The sequence below is a fragment of the Sinocyclocheilus grahami genome, unplaced genomic scaffold, assembly GCF_001515645.1.
Source record: "Sinocyclocheilus grahami isolate Dianchi unplaced genomic scaffold, SAMN03320097.WGS_v1.1 scaffold629.1, whole genome shotgun sequence".
Classification (NCBI taxonomy): Eukaryota; Metazoa; Chordata; class Actinopteri; order Cypriniformes; family Cyprinidae; genus Sinocyclocheilus; species Sinocyclocheilus grahami.
In genome coordinates, this window is record NW_015505808.1 from 7,049 (window position 1) to 23,577 (window position 16,529).

Below are 16,529 nucleotides of genomic sequence, written 5' to 3' on the forward strand. Positions count from 1 at the left end.
TCGTCTTGTTATTATTACTCTGACTAAAATTGCATATTATCTTAGCAATATATATAATTAGCAATAACATTACAGACGTATACAGTAAAAGCCTGTTCGAGTTGCATCATCTTACTGCGCCAGAAATGAACTGTTCTGCCTGCTGATTGGTTTGCACTCACGTCGATCACAGTGAAGCACCAATCACGGATAACATCCGAAAAACATCATATTGTTGCATCAGCATTGGATTCCCTGAAATATCCGGGAAACGTGTGTGCCGGTGTCCTGAATAAAGACTGTACAAATCCGTACATTGTTAGATCGTGTTACTTGCTCTTGCTTGTGATATTTTCGTCTAATTATGGCGGGTGTGAGCGTGACCGAACAAATGAAGGATCTGAAAATGGACGAGAAGAAGGTATCAGATGTGCATGCAGTTAGCTGACTAGCTAGTGAATTCCTTAGAGACAGTCACGGCATGTTGCTGTCAAAACGCCGAATGCCTTATTTTTATAGTTTTTGCGACGAGCTGCTCTCGTTATTTGTCTGACTGCTGTGCAATATAGATATTCAGTATATGCGCTGTTTATTTGTAGCTTTGCAGTCAGGTTTTGTTTCTGTATCACTTTACTGTGGGTGGAGTGACATGTTTGAACTCTTTTCTTTGTTGACATGAACAACTAATTGACAGTTGAAAGTAATAACCAATGGACGTCGCACCCTTTCTTTCAGAACGGCAAAGATGGAGGAAAGAAGAAAAACAAGAATGCTGGTGGAGATACAGGTGGCAGGGCTGAGGTTGGTGCTTGTATTACACTGTTGTGTAGAGTATTGCAACACTTGCATATGCCACAATGGACTTCAAAGATGCCATTCTCTGTACGATCTAATAAGTGCATTATTAAGCATGTGGCTAGTATCCTGCACAATATGTAACTAGAAAATATTTGCCATATGTGCATTGATTTAAATATACTCCTTGCCAGAGGAGGATGGGATTGGTTTGGTTCATAATTGTAAAGGTTTGGTTCATAATTGTAAAGACAGTATTATCTCCTGTAATGCTAAATTGTGCTATGGTTTATTAATCATGATACGTATACTTGTGACGGACCCTTAAAACAATGGACCGTGGTAGCGTGATGATATGAGTTTTGTCTCTTTCTTCTCCATAGTTGAGTCCTCCACCACAGTACATCGATGAACGTCTGTCCGTTTATAACAAGCTGAAGGCAGAACATGATGCACTGCTGGCTGAGAAATCAGCAAAAGACAGCAAGCCCATCAAGATCACGCTGCCTGATGGAACAGTAGTCGATGGGGAGTCCTGGAAGACCACACCGTACCAGGTTGCCTGTGGCATCAGGTTAGTGACTAACTAAACCAAACTAAATAGGCAAGCATTTTCAACTCTGATGTTGCCAAGCTGCGTGGACCAATGAAATTTGTGAATGATTTGTAAACTTGCCTTCAAGGTCCTGTATGCATTTGAATACTTATATAGACAAGTTATAAACATTGAGACTTCATGACATGCAGTCGAAACATTGCTATGGTTTTCTTTTAATGATCTGGCATATATTCATATTTACATATTGACTCAGCTAGTGGTGTGAGTTTGGGGTGGGACATTGGATACAGTTGTCAAATATTTACATTTGTGTATTTAGCAGACCTTATTATCCAAAGCAACTTACAATAGAGGAACATAAGGATTTTGTCACAGAACAGCCAAACATATTCATAGTCTAAACTGCCAGGTTTATTAGAAAGCTAGACTAGAAAACAAGCTAAAACAGCAGAGGTGAAGTGTAAAAAAAAAAAGTATTTTTTTAATGACGCGTGAATTTTGTTGTATATAAGTGTATGTTAAACTTAAACCTCTGCCTTTCATTGCAAGGCACAACAAATTGTGTTTTCTTGGTGAAGTGCTTGATTGCATTATGCTTCCAACTCAAGCAATAACTTGTAATCACAATGTACAGTATGACATTATAATGTGTTTTACTTGACAGCCAAGGCCTTGCTGATAATACTGTGATCTCTAAAGTGAACAATGAGGTGTGGGATCTGGACAGGCCCTTAGAGAAAGACTGCAGTCTAGTGCTTCTCAAATTCGACGACGAAGAGGCACAAGCAGTAAGTTTAGAGTTTTCTTCAAGTTTGCATTTGCATTATTCATTTTAATGAATTCTAGTCCACAATAGCAGTGACCCCGCCACAAATGAAATGTCACCAGAGTAGTGCATTTGTAAGCATAAAGAAAATATTTATATTATGAATTAATTTATTGCATAGATGATTGAAACCTCATTGAGATTGAAAAATATTTGCATATTTTTTAAAACTTTTTTTTTTTCTTAAGGTTTATTGGCACTCCAGTGCCCACATAATGGGAGAGGCCATGGAGCGAGTCTATGGAGGATGCCTTTGTTATGGGCCACCCATTGAGAATGGCTTTTACTATGATATGTTTCTTGAAAATGAGTAAGTCAAGCATATTCTCTGATTTTTACATTTGCTTTTGATTAGAATGATTTGGGGTGTTCATGAACAGAACTGTTGTATTACAGAGCAGACTACAGGTGCTGAATTATAATATGCTTCTCACAAATCATCCATGCTAATGCAAGTCGCTGTTGTGTCCATTTACCATCTATTGTTTAGAACTGTCAGTCAAATCTTGAAAGTCACATTAATTCATCTGTGGCTAGAAATTATGCTAAGTAGCTCGTCAAGAAATAAAACACATTATCTATTTGTTCAGGAGTTTTTTCATTCCTTTTTGCAATTGCATGACCTTTTGTTTGACCAGAATCAGTGCAGTGGCTTTAGATAAGCTGGAAGGAACATCATAAATGCAGTAGTTTACTTGTTGAAAGCCAATTTATGCAAATGTGATTAATTTTGATAATAGCACCGTCAAGCCCTGTCTTGTTTGTTAGTGCGGCTCTGTCTGGTCCAAAATAGTCATAGAAGATGACTTCTGGTAGACTAAAGTTTCTTTAATTGGTGACATCTGTGAGATGTTTGGTAATTCTTTGCACTCTAGTTTTTATTTAAGAAGAGCTTATGTTTTTTAACGAAACCTGTGCACCTTTGTGTACTTGGCTTTCTCTATCCTCTCCCTTCCTCGCTTGCTGGTTCTCAGAGGTGTATCGAGTAATGATTTCCCCTGTTTGGAGAACTTGTGTAAGAAGATCATCAAAGAGAAGCAACCCTTTGAGAGGCTAGAGGTAAAGAAGGAGACTCTGTTGGAGATGTTCAAGGTATGTGCTTCCTTTCTAAAAGCGAGAAATATGAGCTCATGCTATGAATAAACCCTTAATACTCGAGTGGCTTGAAGTTCAGACTAGTGAAATCTGCTTATGCTTTTCTTCTAGTACAACAAGTTCAAGTGCAGGATCCTAAATGAAAAGGTTACCACCCCAACGACTACAGTTTACAGGTATGGTTTTGGTTGCAAAACATACACATTGAAGTGTGTGTTTTGTATTATTTATGTATTTATTTATTTATTTCATACTTTTGAAAAGTCTGTTTACACTGCCATTCAAAAGTTTGCGGTTTGAAAAAAAGAGCACTTCTATTCAGCAAGGACACATTAAATTGATTGAAAGTGTTAGAAAAGGCTTTTACAATGTTACAAGTGAAATGCTATTCTTTTGAATTTTCAGTTTGATCAAAGAATCCTGAATCAAAGCATAACTGAAAGAAACAAAGCCACGTCTGTGTTCAACACTGATAATAAGAAACGTTTCTCCAGCATCAAATCAGCATATTAGAATCATTTCTGAAGGATATTTAAGACTGGAGTATTCATGCTGAAAGTTTTGCCTTCACAGGAATAAGTTATATTTTAAAATGCATTCAAAAAGAAAACATTTATTTTAAATCTTAATATTTCACAATTACAGTTTTTACTGTATTTTTGGTCAGATTAATACAGTTTTGGTGAGCATAAGAGACTTCTTTCAAAAACATTTAGAAAATCTTACCAACCTCAAACTTTTGAACAGTGGTAGTATATATACAGTATATTTATAGCTTAGTTTATTTACACATTTTGCTACTGGTTCTGTAGGTGTGGACCTTTGATCGATCTGTGCAGAGGGCCTCATGTAAGACATACAGGAAAGATCAAGACCTTGAAGATCCACAAGGTGCACAATTTGGCCTTTTTAAATTTTTTCCCCAGTATCCTTGCAGAACCTTTCAACAATTTAAACTTATTCTCATTTAAAACTCCCTTCCACATTCCTATTATCCCAACCTGTACATTAGGCATATTATCCCTACGACATGATGTGTAATCTCAAATGATGCATATGATGTACATCACAGAATTCTTCTACATACTGGGAGGGCAAAGCTGACATGGAGAGCCTCCAAAGGATCTATGGCATCTCTTTCCCTGATCCCAAGATGCTGAAAGAATGGGAGAAATTCCAGGAAGAAGCCAAGAACAGGGATCATCGCAAACTAGGAAGGGTATGTGTAAATGTATGAAAGTGTACATTCATACATGATCAAAACCTGACTCATACATATAATAAGATCTTAATCAAAAAGTATTTCATACTCTACCGTTCAAAAGTCTTTACGTTTTTTAAAGCAGTTTCTTGTGCTCACTAAGGCTGCATTTATTTTATAAAATACACGGTTTACTGCTTAACTGTTTTCTATTGTAATATATTTTAAATGGTCATCTATTCCTGTGATAGCAAAGCTGAATTTTCAGCAGCCATTACTCCAGTCTTCAGTGTCACATGATCCTCCAGAAATTATTCTAATATGCTGATTTTGTGCTCAAGAAACATTTATTATTATCATCATCAATGTTGAAAACGGTTGTGCTGCTTAATATTTTTGTAGAAATTTTGGAAGGATTCGTTTATGAATATAAAGAACAGCATTTATTTGAAATAGAAATTTTTGGAACATAAATGTCTTTGCTGTCCCTTTTGCTTAATGCATTGTTGTTGAATAAAAGTATTAATTTATTTCAAAAAAAGAAAACTACTGACCCCCAACTTCTGAATGGTAGTAATCCAGCAGTAACATGTATGCGCATCTGCACTACAGGAAGTGAATAATTATAAGAAGTCAGCAGTGTACAAATGACTACAAAAAAGCCATTTTCCACTGAACATTTGGGGGACCAACTGCTCACAATGGAGGGCATGTGAACACTTTGGTGTGTTAATGACTCGGGCAGTAAGCTGCCCCCCTCTCGAATCTGTAGTGACTGACGACAGTTCTGATAGGTGGGCTGGGTGGGGAGAGAACAGGGACTGCGCCCATAAAGAAGGCAGATGTCTGTCTCCTTAATGTGCCATCTGTTCATGGGTATGCTGATGGGTGCACAGGGAACATTTTGTCACAACAAAAGCAATAGCATAATCAGCCATTTGTCCTATTTTTTGTCTCTTGCTCGTTTTGACTTTTTGTTCTTTTCCTTTGTATCCTCCTGTATTCTTGTTTAGATTCCTGACCTGTATAATTATTGTTTCTCTCACGTTTGATGTTGTTGTTTTACACACTCTCTTTCTCTTTCTCTCTCTCTTCGCTGTCTTTCCAGGAACAAGACTTGTTTTTCTTCCACGACCTGAGCCCCGGTAGCTGTTTCTTTCTGCCTAAAGGAGCCTACATCTATAATACGCTGATAGAGTTTTTTAGGGTGAGTTTTCCCCCCCATTTCAAATTCGTAGTTCATTCTGTTACTATAGGGCCAATATCATCCATTAAAAAAATAAATACAATAGCCGAACAAACAAGGGTGTGATGTGGTGCAAGGTTTGCAGAGGTCTATTAGGATATGCTAAATTGCATTTTATGGATGTCACGGTTCAGTAGACCATGTAATGGATAGGTTGGTCCACTTCAAGGACCCCGTTAATGATTGTGAGCCAACCACTTGAATATTTATGTATTTTCACAGACCATTTTTGTTGTGCTATATTTTATTGTGTAGAGTGAATACAGAAAGAGGGGATTCCAGGAAGTGGTCACACCGAACATCTACAACAGCAAACTATGGCAAACCTCAGGACACTGGCAGCACTACAGTGAAAACATGTTTTCCTTTGAGGTGGAGAAAGAGATCTTTGCTCTTAAGCCCATGAACTGCCCTGGACACTGGTACAAAATATTTCTATATTCACGAAGCAACAGAAGTTTTGAAGTGTCTGTTAATCATGACATGCATTGACAGTATCCCTAAATGCAGAAAGTTAAGCGAAGAAAATCCTTTTTTTTTTCGTTTGCAATAATTTTCTTTATCACAGCATTTTTGTCCCTTATTTGACAGTCTGATGTTTGATCACCGGCCACGCTCTTGGAGGGAACTGCCCCTGCGTCTGGCTGACTTTGGGGTCTTGCACCGTAATGAGTTGTCTGGAGCTCTTACTGGCCTGACCAGAGTCAGACGTTTCCAACAAGATGATGCACACATCTTCTGCTCTATGGACCAGGCATGTTACTTTAGAATACATGATATTTTTTATGACTTGCCTTGTTCAGGGTTCACATACTTGGAGAGGTCATTGAAATTAATGAAACCTAAAAAAAGTAGTGGAATTTCTCATTTGAATATAAATTTGTTGGGTTATGCTCTTTATTAGTGATCTCTGTAGAATTATTTTAATAATCCTGATTTAGTAATCACTAATAACTGGAAAAGCCATGGAAACGTATTGTTTTAAAGGTGTGGGAGCCCTACATTTTTCGATGTGTTAAAGATCTATGTTTGATTCATGAGCCTATTAATGATTTGTTAGTTTGAATTGCAATCAAGAGGTCATTTTTCTTCTCGTCTTACCTCCTTACCCATTTTCCTACCTAACAGATTGAGTCTGAGATAAAGGGTTGCCTGGACTTCCTGCGTACTGTGTATGATGTGTTTGGCTTCACCTTCAAATTGAACCTTTCCACAAGGCCAGAGAAGTTCCTAGGAGAACCGGAAGTGTGGGACCAGGCTGAGAAGGTAGAATCTGAAACTCAAAAAGAACCAATGTGCATACACTACCATTCAAAAGCTTGGGGTGATGGTAAAGCTGAATTTTCAGCAGCCATTTCTCTAGTCTTTAGTGTCACATGATCCTTCAGAAATCAGAAAAGTTGTGCTGCTTAGTATTTTTGTGGAAAAGGTGATAAAAAAAATTTCAGGATCCTTTGATGAATAGAGAGTTCAAAAGAACAGCATTTATTTGAAATAGAAATCATTTGTAATGTTATAAATGTCTTTTACTGTCACATTTGATAAATTTAATGCATCCTTGCTGAATGAAATAATTTCTTTTTAAAAAATCCTACCAGCTAGTGTATTTTGAGGTGTCATTTTGCCATCTCATCAATTTTTAAAAATGTGTTCTTACTATTAGTGTTTAATATACGTAGTTGTTAATACAGTATTAGGCCCGGTTTCACAGACAGGGCTTAGACTAAGCCAGGATTAGGCCATAGTTCAATTAGGACATTTAAGTCATTTTTATAAACGTATTTAGGAAAAAACATTACTGGTGTGCATCTTGAGACAAAAAGGCACTGATATATTTTAAGATTAGTCATTGCAAGTTTCTTTCAGTTAAAACAGCTCAGAATTACATTTTAGTCTAGGACTAGCCTTAAGCCTTGTCTGTGAAACCGGGGGTTAGTGTTTAATACATCTCTTGTAATATGCATGAAAAATCATGCATATCTTATATCTAGTTTGACTTTATTAAGCCCTCTTTAATTTTTTTAGCAATTGGAGAACAGCTTGAATGATTTCGGAGAGAAATGGGTTCTGAATCCTGGTGATGGAGCTTTCTACGGACCAAAGGTACAAAAAGATAAAGCAAGCATAATATTAAATATGAACACTTAAGAAATGACTTTATACAAATTTTTCTCTTTTTGTCATTCAGATTGATATTCAGATAAAGGATGCCATCGGCAGGTATCACCAATGTGCCACCATTCAGCTGGACTTCCAGTTGCCTATTCGCTTCAATCTCACATTTGTAAGGTATGTTTACTCAACATAGAACGTAAGAGAACATCCAGAGCCCTCGTTCCTACTCCCTGTACAACAGTGACATTTTGTGGTTATATTTGATTACTACACCCCTCCTGAATTTAACTTTCAAGATCTTCAAGAGTGCAAGTTGCTGACTTTGTAACCCAAACATTGTCTTTCTTCAGCCATGATGGTGATGACAAGAAGAGGCCCGTGATCATCCATAGAGCGATCCTGGGCTCAGTGGAACGAATGATTGCCATCCTGACTGAAAACTATGGGGGAAAGTGGTACGGCTAAGGCGGAGACTCTGACATGATCATGTTTAGTCACAGACCATATGTGCGCATACCAAATTCTCCTGCTTTTGTTTCCCACAGGCCACTGTGGCTGTCCCCACGTCAGGTGATGGTGGTTCCTGTTGGACCCACTTGTGATGAATATGCCCAGAAAGTACGCTCTGCTTGCAATTTATCACACACTTGTAGCTGTTAGCTCTAATCCCAGCATAAACTGCCAGGTCATTGTTATCTAAAATAATCCCTTGTCAATCTCAGGTACAACAGGAGTTCCACAGGGGAGGGTTGATGACTGATGTGGATCTAGACCCAGGTTGCACCCTGAACAAGAAGATCAGGAATGCACAGTTAGCTCAGTACAATTTCATTTTAGGTGAGTGATCCTGCATAACGTTTAAAGGCAGGGTAGGTGATTTGGTTCAAAAACATTTTTTGTGATGCTGGTTTAAAGTCTCTTTACATCCCGATAGCAATCACTAAATTAAGTGGTCTAAATTTATTTATATGTATTATAAATCGTCTGTCCTACCTTCCTGTCAATGTATGTATTTACATACCTCCGCGCACCCTATTTGCACAGACATTATACGCCATCAGTGCTTTCCATTACACTTCAGACCAAGCGGGAATGGAAGGTGTTATTATTGTAATATTATGCGCTTTGTACTGTAATGTTTTCTCACCGGTGAATGAGACATGAGGTAATCTGACAGTGTTGCATTCAACCCTCCACCAACGCCATCTCTCATCGTGTTACTGGTTAGTTAGCCTCTGGTCTGCCTGTGCACGGTCATGTGTTTTGGAGGAGGTGTGGCTTTAGAGAGTGATTCGCAGGGAGGGTGCTGTAAGGTGCACTTGGCCCGAGGAATGTATCCAGTGGTGGCTGAAGGTTTCTTGCGTGTTCGGTCTTTTCAGCGCGCAAAGTTATTTTAAATTCAATTCTAATCTGACTCCATTTTAGTATGACCTCGAATTTAGGTTGAAAGGCAAATTGGTTGTTTGTCTGTCTCTAATTATTACTATTATTCTGATATTTGGTTATTCTAGTTAACTCTTTACTTTATATTTACTCGTTCATTAGGAATCTATGTCGCTCAGGGTGCCTCACGTCGGCCGCTCTACGTGGGCCCCACGATCACAAACTCACCAGTCTGATCATTAGCCAGAGGTTATGACTAATACTATTTAATAGGTCGCCCATGCTTACCATTATTTAAATAGTAGTTCTGTTTAGCCCCCTACAGTTAACCATGTACAACTTAAAGCTCAAAACAATAATCAGCGGTTATGCTAGTACTATTCGTCTAGCCCCCGATAGTTATATAACCAATTACAACTGAACTAAAGCTGAGACAATAATCAGCGGTTATGCTAGTACTATGAAATATGTTAATATTCTGATAGTATTTTTATCTAGCCCCCCGATAGTTAAAATAACTACGTACAACTTGAATAAAGCTCAAACAATAATCAGAGGTTATGCTAGTACCATACCTAGCCCCCGATAGTTAATATAACTACGTACAACTTTATTAAAGCTGAGACAATAACCAGCGGTTATGACCAGTACTATGACTAGCCTCCCATATAGTGTTGTTTTTGGCAGCCTGTTTTAATTTTAGTTTTAGTCTAGTCTTTGTGTGAAGCTGTCATTTTAGATTCGATTAGTTTTAGTCACATTCATACTCTTTTTAGTCTAGTCAAGTTTTAGTCAACTAAAAGTCTGAGCATTTTAGTCTTATTTTAGTCCGAATTATCCATGACAATTTCGTCTAGTTTTAGTTGACACAAACTGATGACATTTAGTCTAGTATTAGTCAATGAAAATTTTATTTTAGTCTTTTTTTTAGAAATGCAATTCTATTTAACCCAGTCAATATAAATCTGTGTATCATTCGATCATTCGTTTTTTTATTTAATATTGAAAGTGGAAAAATGAGAAAACAGCTCCTTTTTCATTTTGTCGTTTTTTTTCCAAAAAACGAGAATTCAGCTTAAATTTTCGTTTTTTGTTCATGGGTGGAAAAATTAATACCCCCATCGAGGGAACTTAATACTCTATCATTAGACAAGCTATTAATTTAGTCTGTTTGTTGAGAAAAATATGAAATTGATCAAATGGATTATTAATCTGTACAACTGCAGCAGCAGAGGACTATTATTCTGCTGCATGATACTGCAGAAGAACTGATGATGGCACGGTTTGATATTCGGCTGACCAATCACCATAGTTAACGCAACTGAGTACAACTTAATTAAAGTCAAGCAGTTAGTCAGAAATCTATAATCTCACCTGATGTGTGCCATGCTCCATCTAACCTGAGATCTAGTATGCACTTAACCCTGGACGCAGATTTGCGGAAACATACGCCTTCACTTTATCTACTTGAGAAAATAATTTCAAAGTCAGAATAAATCAAATGTAACAATTTATTATCAGTCAGGTAAATATGTATTATGCCAATTACATAGCCAATTCAAAGATATCAAATCAATACAAGACATCAAATTCTCAAAGACGAATCTAAGAGTAAGATGCATACCTGACTTTTAGAAAAATACATAGTATGAAGTGTGTGGACACACTTCATACTACAGTCTTTCTGGCTACAGAATCGCCCCGACCCTTTTGCTGCAATCCTTTAAATACACAACCAAGATAAAACATCCCCCAAATGGAGGCATGTACAAACAATTGGAATTTGCATTAACAGACCTGGGTGGTTTACACCTCAATGGGAACAGAAGGTAATTTGCATGGAATGACCCTCTACAGTAATCAAAATATATCTTAGGATCTGTATTATCTTTTAGTCTACTTTTGTAAGATTGAGACCATTGTACCACTCGCCCCGAGACAATTCAAATGACACCAAACATGACTGTAAATATCACATGCATTCATGTAGAACATTATATTCTACTACTGACCATTCTGTGTGAGCTGGGTGAGGGGAAGGAAGGGGATGAGGAGGAACCAATGCATAAGTGAGAAAGGTTTTCCCACATTTTCTCTCAGTGAGATGTGGAAACAGATGTCTGTATGTTAATGCACTGTGTGTGTATTGTCTGTCTCAGAAGATCTAACGAGAGGAATGTCTGTACTTCCTCAACAGACAACGAAACAGCCACTTTTTGGTTGTTAAAAAAGGTGCACTCGTTCAAAACAGTTGCGTTCGATCCCTCGCTGGCTGTGCTGATTTAAATCTAGCGGTTCTTTTGTGTTTGTGTTGCAAGTTCAGTGACAGAGTTTACACGTCACGTTTTGGTAATGGTACGGTTCGCTTGGAACCCCAACCGAGGTGGTACTAAAAAAAGTACCAGGTACCGTACCCAGTGGAAAACCCCCCAAAAGTGAACCGTACCAAGCCATATTGTGCCATACCATGCAGTGGAAAAGCGCCAAAAGTGTCTGAGGTACTGTAATTCTTACAGTGGGATCTTTGCTATTTGCTAGCCTCTCCGAAATCACCTACCCTAACTTTAAATGTGTAAAAATCATGGTTTGTTCCTGTTTACTACTGTAAATTATTATTTTTTTTTTTTTTTGTCTGCATATTGTAATTTGAATATGCGAGGCTTTCAATGTGTTGTAGTGCAAGTAGTTTTATCGTTTAACGTACTTAATTTTTCTAGTTATTTACCTATGGTGGCTAATGAATGGTCTCGCGCATTCAAAGAAAACTGCATGCTTCTCTGCAAAATTGCCTTGTTTCATAAAACCATAAACGACACTAGCAAACCATGACCGCTTCTCAGTAGCTTGTATTAAAATGGCATGTGAATTTATTTCCCTGATATTTTAATTGACAATGTCAGCAGCATATATGTTTACACAGACATTGTAGTTGTAATGAATTCATTGTGATCCTAACTTTTACGATTGATGCATAACAGTGGTGGGTGAGAAGGAGAAAAGCAGTGACACCGTGAACGTTAGGACTCGTGACAACAAGGTCCACGGAGAGAGGAGTCTGACGAACTGCATGGAGCGACTCAAGGAGCTGAAGGCCTCAAGAACCCGAAACGCAGAGGAGGAATTCTGAACTCCCTAAGCCTCCTGCCAACTCTTCCTTGCCATATGCTCAAATAGCGCTGGGCAGCAGCGTGCTGCTATTCTGCATAGATGATCCATAACTTCTCAGCCGGATCTGTGTGGTTCAGGGGCTCCGGTTTTAAATCATTGAAAATATTTTTAGTGCTGTCAAACGATTAATTAATCGCATCCAAAAGAAAAGTTTTTGTTTATATAATATATGTGTGTATACTGTGTATATTTATTATGTATATATAAATACAAACACATGCATGTATATATTTAAGAAAAATTGTATGTTTATATATTAAATATATTTCTATATAATATAAGAATATATATGTGTATAAACATATAAATATTTTCTAAATATGTACTGTATGTGTGTGTATTTATATATACATAATAAATATACACGTCAACAAAAACTTATTTTGGATGTGATTAATCGTTTGACAGCATTAAATATTTTATAACTAATTCAATTGTCTGAAAGTCTCTAGACTTTATAAATTGTCAATACTTTGCTTTAAAAATATCCTAGGAGTGTTCATTTGTCAGTCATTATTCTATGTTATAGGAAAGGGACTTTTCTATCAATATATGTGTATGGGTAAATGACAATAATGTCTGGGTGCTTGTCTGATCTGGTTGAGATTAAATAAAACGGTATATCTTTCCACTCTTTTATGTATCACTTTTGCTATAACGTCTTCAAATAGATGTCGAAGCTGTTATTGTTGGAATATGTGTAATCAACATGAACAGTGGTGCAGAGAACACACTGCAGGAGTAGACGTGAAGCGCACTTTTACTTTCACTTTCACTGTCGTTGTTCAGGTGATTTATGAGAAATCGTCTGATTTCAGATCGTTCGTCTAACCGGGTAAACGAGATGATGACTTGAGTGTTTTAATATTTTCGGACATATTAGCGTTTATTTTAACTGCTATAGTGAAAGTATCTATTTTTTCTCCATCGTATCCTTCTGCAGCCGGGCGTTTCGACCGCTGAGGTTTTGTCTGCAGGATGTTTACTCACAAAAAGACTTCTGTTTTTTTCTGTTCACTCATAAAAAGTTCTGCTGAACAGAAATGCTCTTTAACTACCATTTAAACGCAGTTCGGCGCTGCTTTTAACGGAAGAAAAATCATTTTTTTGCGCTAGGATGATTTCCCTTATAAGGTAAGTCAAAATCATTTTGTATATATGTGTGGGAAACGGTGAATGAAAGAACTATAGAAAGAGACGTCTTATGACAGGACATTAATGCTGTACATTATATAAGCCGACCTATATATAGTAAGGAAGCAATATGCATAACTAGCCTCTATTTTAAAGAACAACAAGGTTATACTGTTTAATTTCACTTTCATTTATGCGCACAGTAAAACCTTGGTTGCTTGAAAAATGTAGCTACTTGTGTTGTCTTTCTTTAAAATAAATGACATTTGATATTATGTTTTTCTGTCTGATGCAGACTGACATATTTAGCGTTTAAAAGCATTTTTTGGGTCAATTATGATTGGGCATGAGGCTAGACCCGACAGGCTGACATGCGTCAAAACATAGGCTACATTAAAGTTTACCTTTGAAGCAATTTCTAATGTATTACTTCTTTTAATAATAATAGTTTGCTATTATTAAGTAAGAAATTATTTACTGGTTTCAGTTCTGCGATGGAGTTCACAGACGAGGAGAAAATATGGCTGCAAACAGTGTCTGCTGAAGTAAGAATATTTTACTTCCTCATGGTTTTTGTTGTCCTTTTTTTTTTGTATATTATTCCAACAGCGAAAATACCTCGTAAAAGGTATTACAAGTTAATCAACAATAATAATAATAATAATAGCAGTGTAGGCCTGCTGTATACAGGGCAAGTTCATCATAACCTCAGTTGTTCTACTTTATAATTTTCACCTGTACTTTGAATTAAATCCTCTGCTGCATACATATATGCAAATGTAAAAAATATATATGTTACTTATTTAGATACCTGAAGGAAATGAACTCACTCCAAATGAGAAGCAATTACAGGAGAAAGCAAAGCCAGAGACTGCATTTCAGGCCCAGCTCTTCCAAGCTATGGCCTCCATACGATTTGGACAGAATGATCCAATGACCTCAACAATAGAGGTGAAAATCTTTGTCCATCAGAGAAGTAGCGTCTCATCACAATGTGGATAATCACCAAATGCCAAGATGATGACACGTTCACCTTTTCTTTTTGGTAATATACCTGTATATTAAGAATAAACTAACCTAAAACAAAATCAGCTGTACATAACTGTGATGTCAAGTTACTTTGGCACTTTTTAATTAGTCACAAGAATACAATTTCATATTTTTCATGATCTCACCTGGGTATTCTTACCCTATTAATGATTTATTGGTAGATGTCAGGCTTAGATCATAGCTACACCAGGGAATGTGACAGCATACAGTTTTATTGACCTCAGCTCATCATGACATGTTTCCTCAGTTAAGCACAAATGGATGCATCATTATGCTATATGCAAAGTTGAGAAACTTTGATAAAATAATGCTATTGCTGTTTGCATGCTCTTTTATTGTTGTATGATCTATGAAATCACAAGAAAAAACAAGTTTTTGTTTTTTAAATGTCATTGGTGCTCTTTTTCCCAAAAGCATGCTAATGCTAATGCTTTTGAAATGTTGATAAGTGAAGGTCCTTCAAAAACTCAGTATGCATTACTTTTATCATGCTCGCAGGGATGATAACATCTCTACCTCATTCAAAATGCAATAACAAACAGCACAGTGCATGTTTTCTTTTGCACACATGTATAATAAATTGGACCATGATATTTGGACAACAGCAGAGTTCTAATTTTCAGATGTTTGTTTCAATACTGTTTCCTTATATGATTTCTATCCATGGTCCAACACAAATGTTATTTCCAAAAAATGTATGTGCATTCCACTCTGTTTTCACATTTAGCCTAACGTTTTAAAAAGATTTGACTGTACTTAAAATGAATAAAAATGAAAACGAATCAGTGGAGTGTGTTCTTATATATTTTTATGCAGTAATTTGTAAAATCCTCACAATTTCAGAATATTTTTACAGCTGGTTGTGCACAGCCAGGAAATACGTCACTTGTGGCTATTGCTCTGATATCCACACGGTGGTGTTACTCGGCAAGATTAAACGCCACAGGGGAAGAAGAAACAGATGAAGTAAAAAAAAAACAGAGACAGACTGGATTCTACTCTTCTCTTCAATTGACCCCTGGTCCTAAGTGATATATAGCAGAGAGCCGATAAGCACTCCATGAATCCTCCATCTCCTGCCTGGGCTAGATTCTCACCATATGTTTCATCGGGCACCTGGCCATACAGGGTTAGAATGCTCCATTGAGCTAAACAAACTGAGCTTCTACTGCACACAAAACTCAGTGTAGGAGGACAATGAGGGCTGCCTGAGTTCACTGTTCATGATCAAGAGTCTCCAGCACACTTGAACAGTAACATGGCTCATCAGCTAACCTCTGGAGAGAAGCTAGTGAGCGAAACTTTAAGAGAAGTAAAGATAATGCATTTAAATAATTCTCACACAGCTAGATGCATATCAATAGTTATTTTTAACTACATGAAATATGTAAGGGATAATGCACAGCTGGCTGTGAATTAAACTATTTTAATGCACAATGTGGAGGCCAAGAACCACCGGACGCATCTGGTGCATTATCCCTTACACACACACATATGGATCTTTAGAATTTTCTATTCATCAAAGAATCCTGAAAAAAAAGTTACACAACATTGATGATGATAATAATAATAAATCAGCAAAAATCAGCATATTACAATGATTTCTGAAGGATCATGTGATGCTGAAGATTGGCGTATTCATGCTGAATTCAGCTTTGCCAACACCGAAATAAACTGCATTTTAAAATATACTGAAATAGAAAAGTTTTTTTTTTTTATTGTAAAAAAATATTTTATTTTATTTTATTCCAAATTTTATATACGAATGTCAATAAACCCCCAAATTATGGTGAGTTACCCATTAAGTTTTTGCTTGGGAAACCAAACTGCCATCTTTAATATCATAATGTCAAAAAATTACATGGTTCTGCTTATGCAAGTTTGATGACATTCTGGCACATCTGGAAAGTTTGTTGGTGACCTCAAGCAAAGCCTTTCTGCAAAATCACAAGAATGACCTCTGCCCATGACCCGATGC

At 36.9% G+C, this 16,529-nt stretch overlaps 1 protein-coding gene and 1 long non-coding RNA gene across 2 annotated transcripts; both read left to right on the top strand.

The window, feature by feature from the left end:
- Window positions 1–203: 203 nt before the first annotated feature.
- Window positions 204–12,503, top strand: tars1 (threonyl-tRNA synthetase 1). The gene is made up of 19 exons (XM_016241624.1): window positions 204–400; window positions 715–780; window positions 1,158–1,348; window positions 1,998–2,121; window positions 2,348–2,469; window positions 3,134–3,251; window positions 3,366–3,430; window positions 4,067–4,145; window positions 4,327–4,473; window positions 5,564–5,662; window positions 5,957–6,123; window positions 6,293–6,455; window positions 6,830–6,967; window positions 7,727–7,804; window positions 7,890–7,990; window positions 8,167–8,271; window positions 8,362–8,434; window positions 8,539–8,653; window positions 12,178–12,503. The coding sequence occupies exons 1-19, from the start codon at window positions 344–346 to the stop codon at window positions 12,324–12,326; spliced, it is 2,157 nt and encodes a 718-aa protein (XP_016097110.1). The 5' UTR covers window positions 204–343; the 3' UTR covers window positions 12,327–12,503.
- Window positions 12,504–12,761: 258 nt separating this feature from the next.
- Window positions 12,762–15,296, top strand: LOC107558024 (uncharacterized). Its single transcript, XR_001605451.1, has 3 exons — window positions 12,762–13,501; window positions 13,989–14,046; window positions 14,309–15,296. It is a non-coding gene; the product is annotated as an uncharacterized lncRNA (long non-coding RNA).
- The last annotated feature ends 1,233 nt before the right edge of the window (window positions 15,297–16,529 follow it).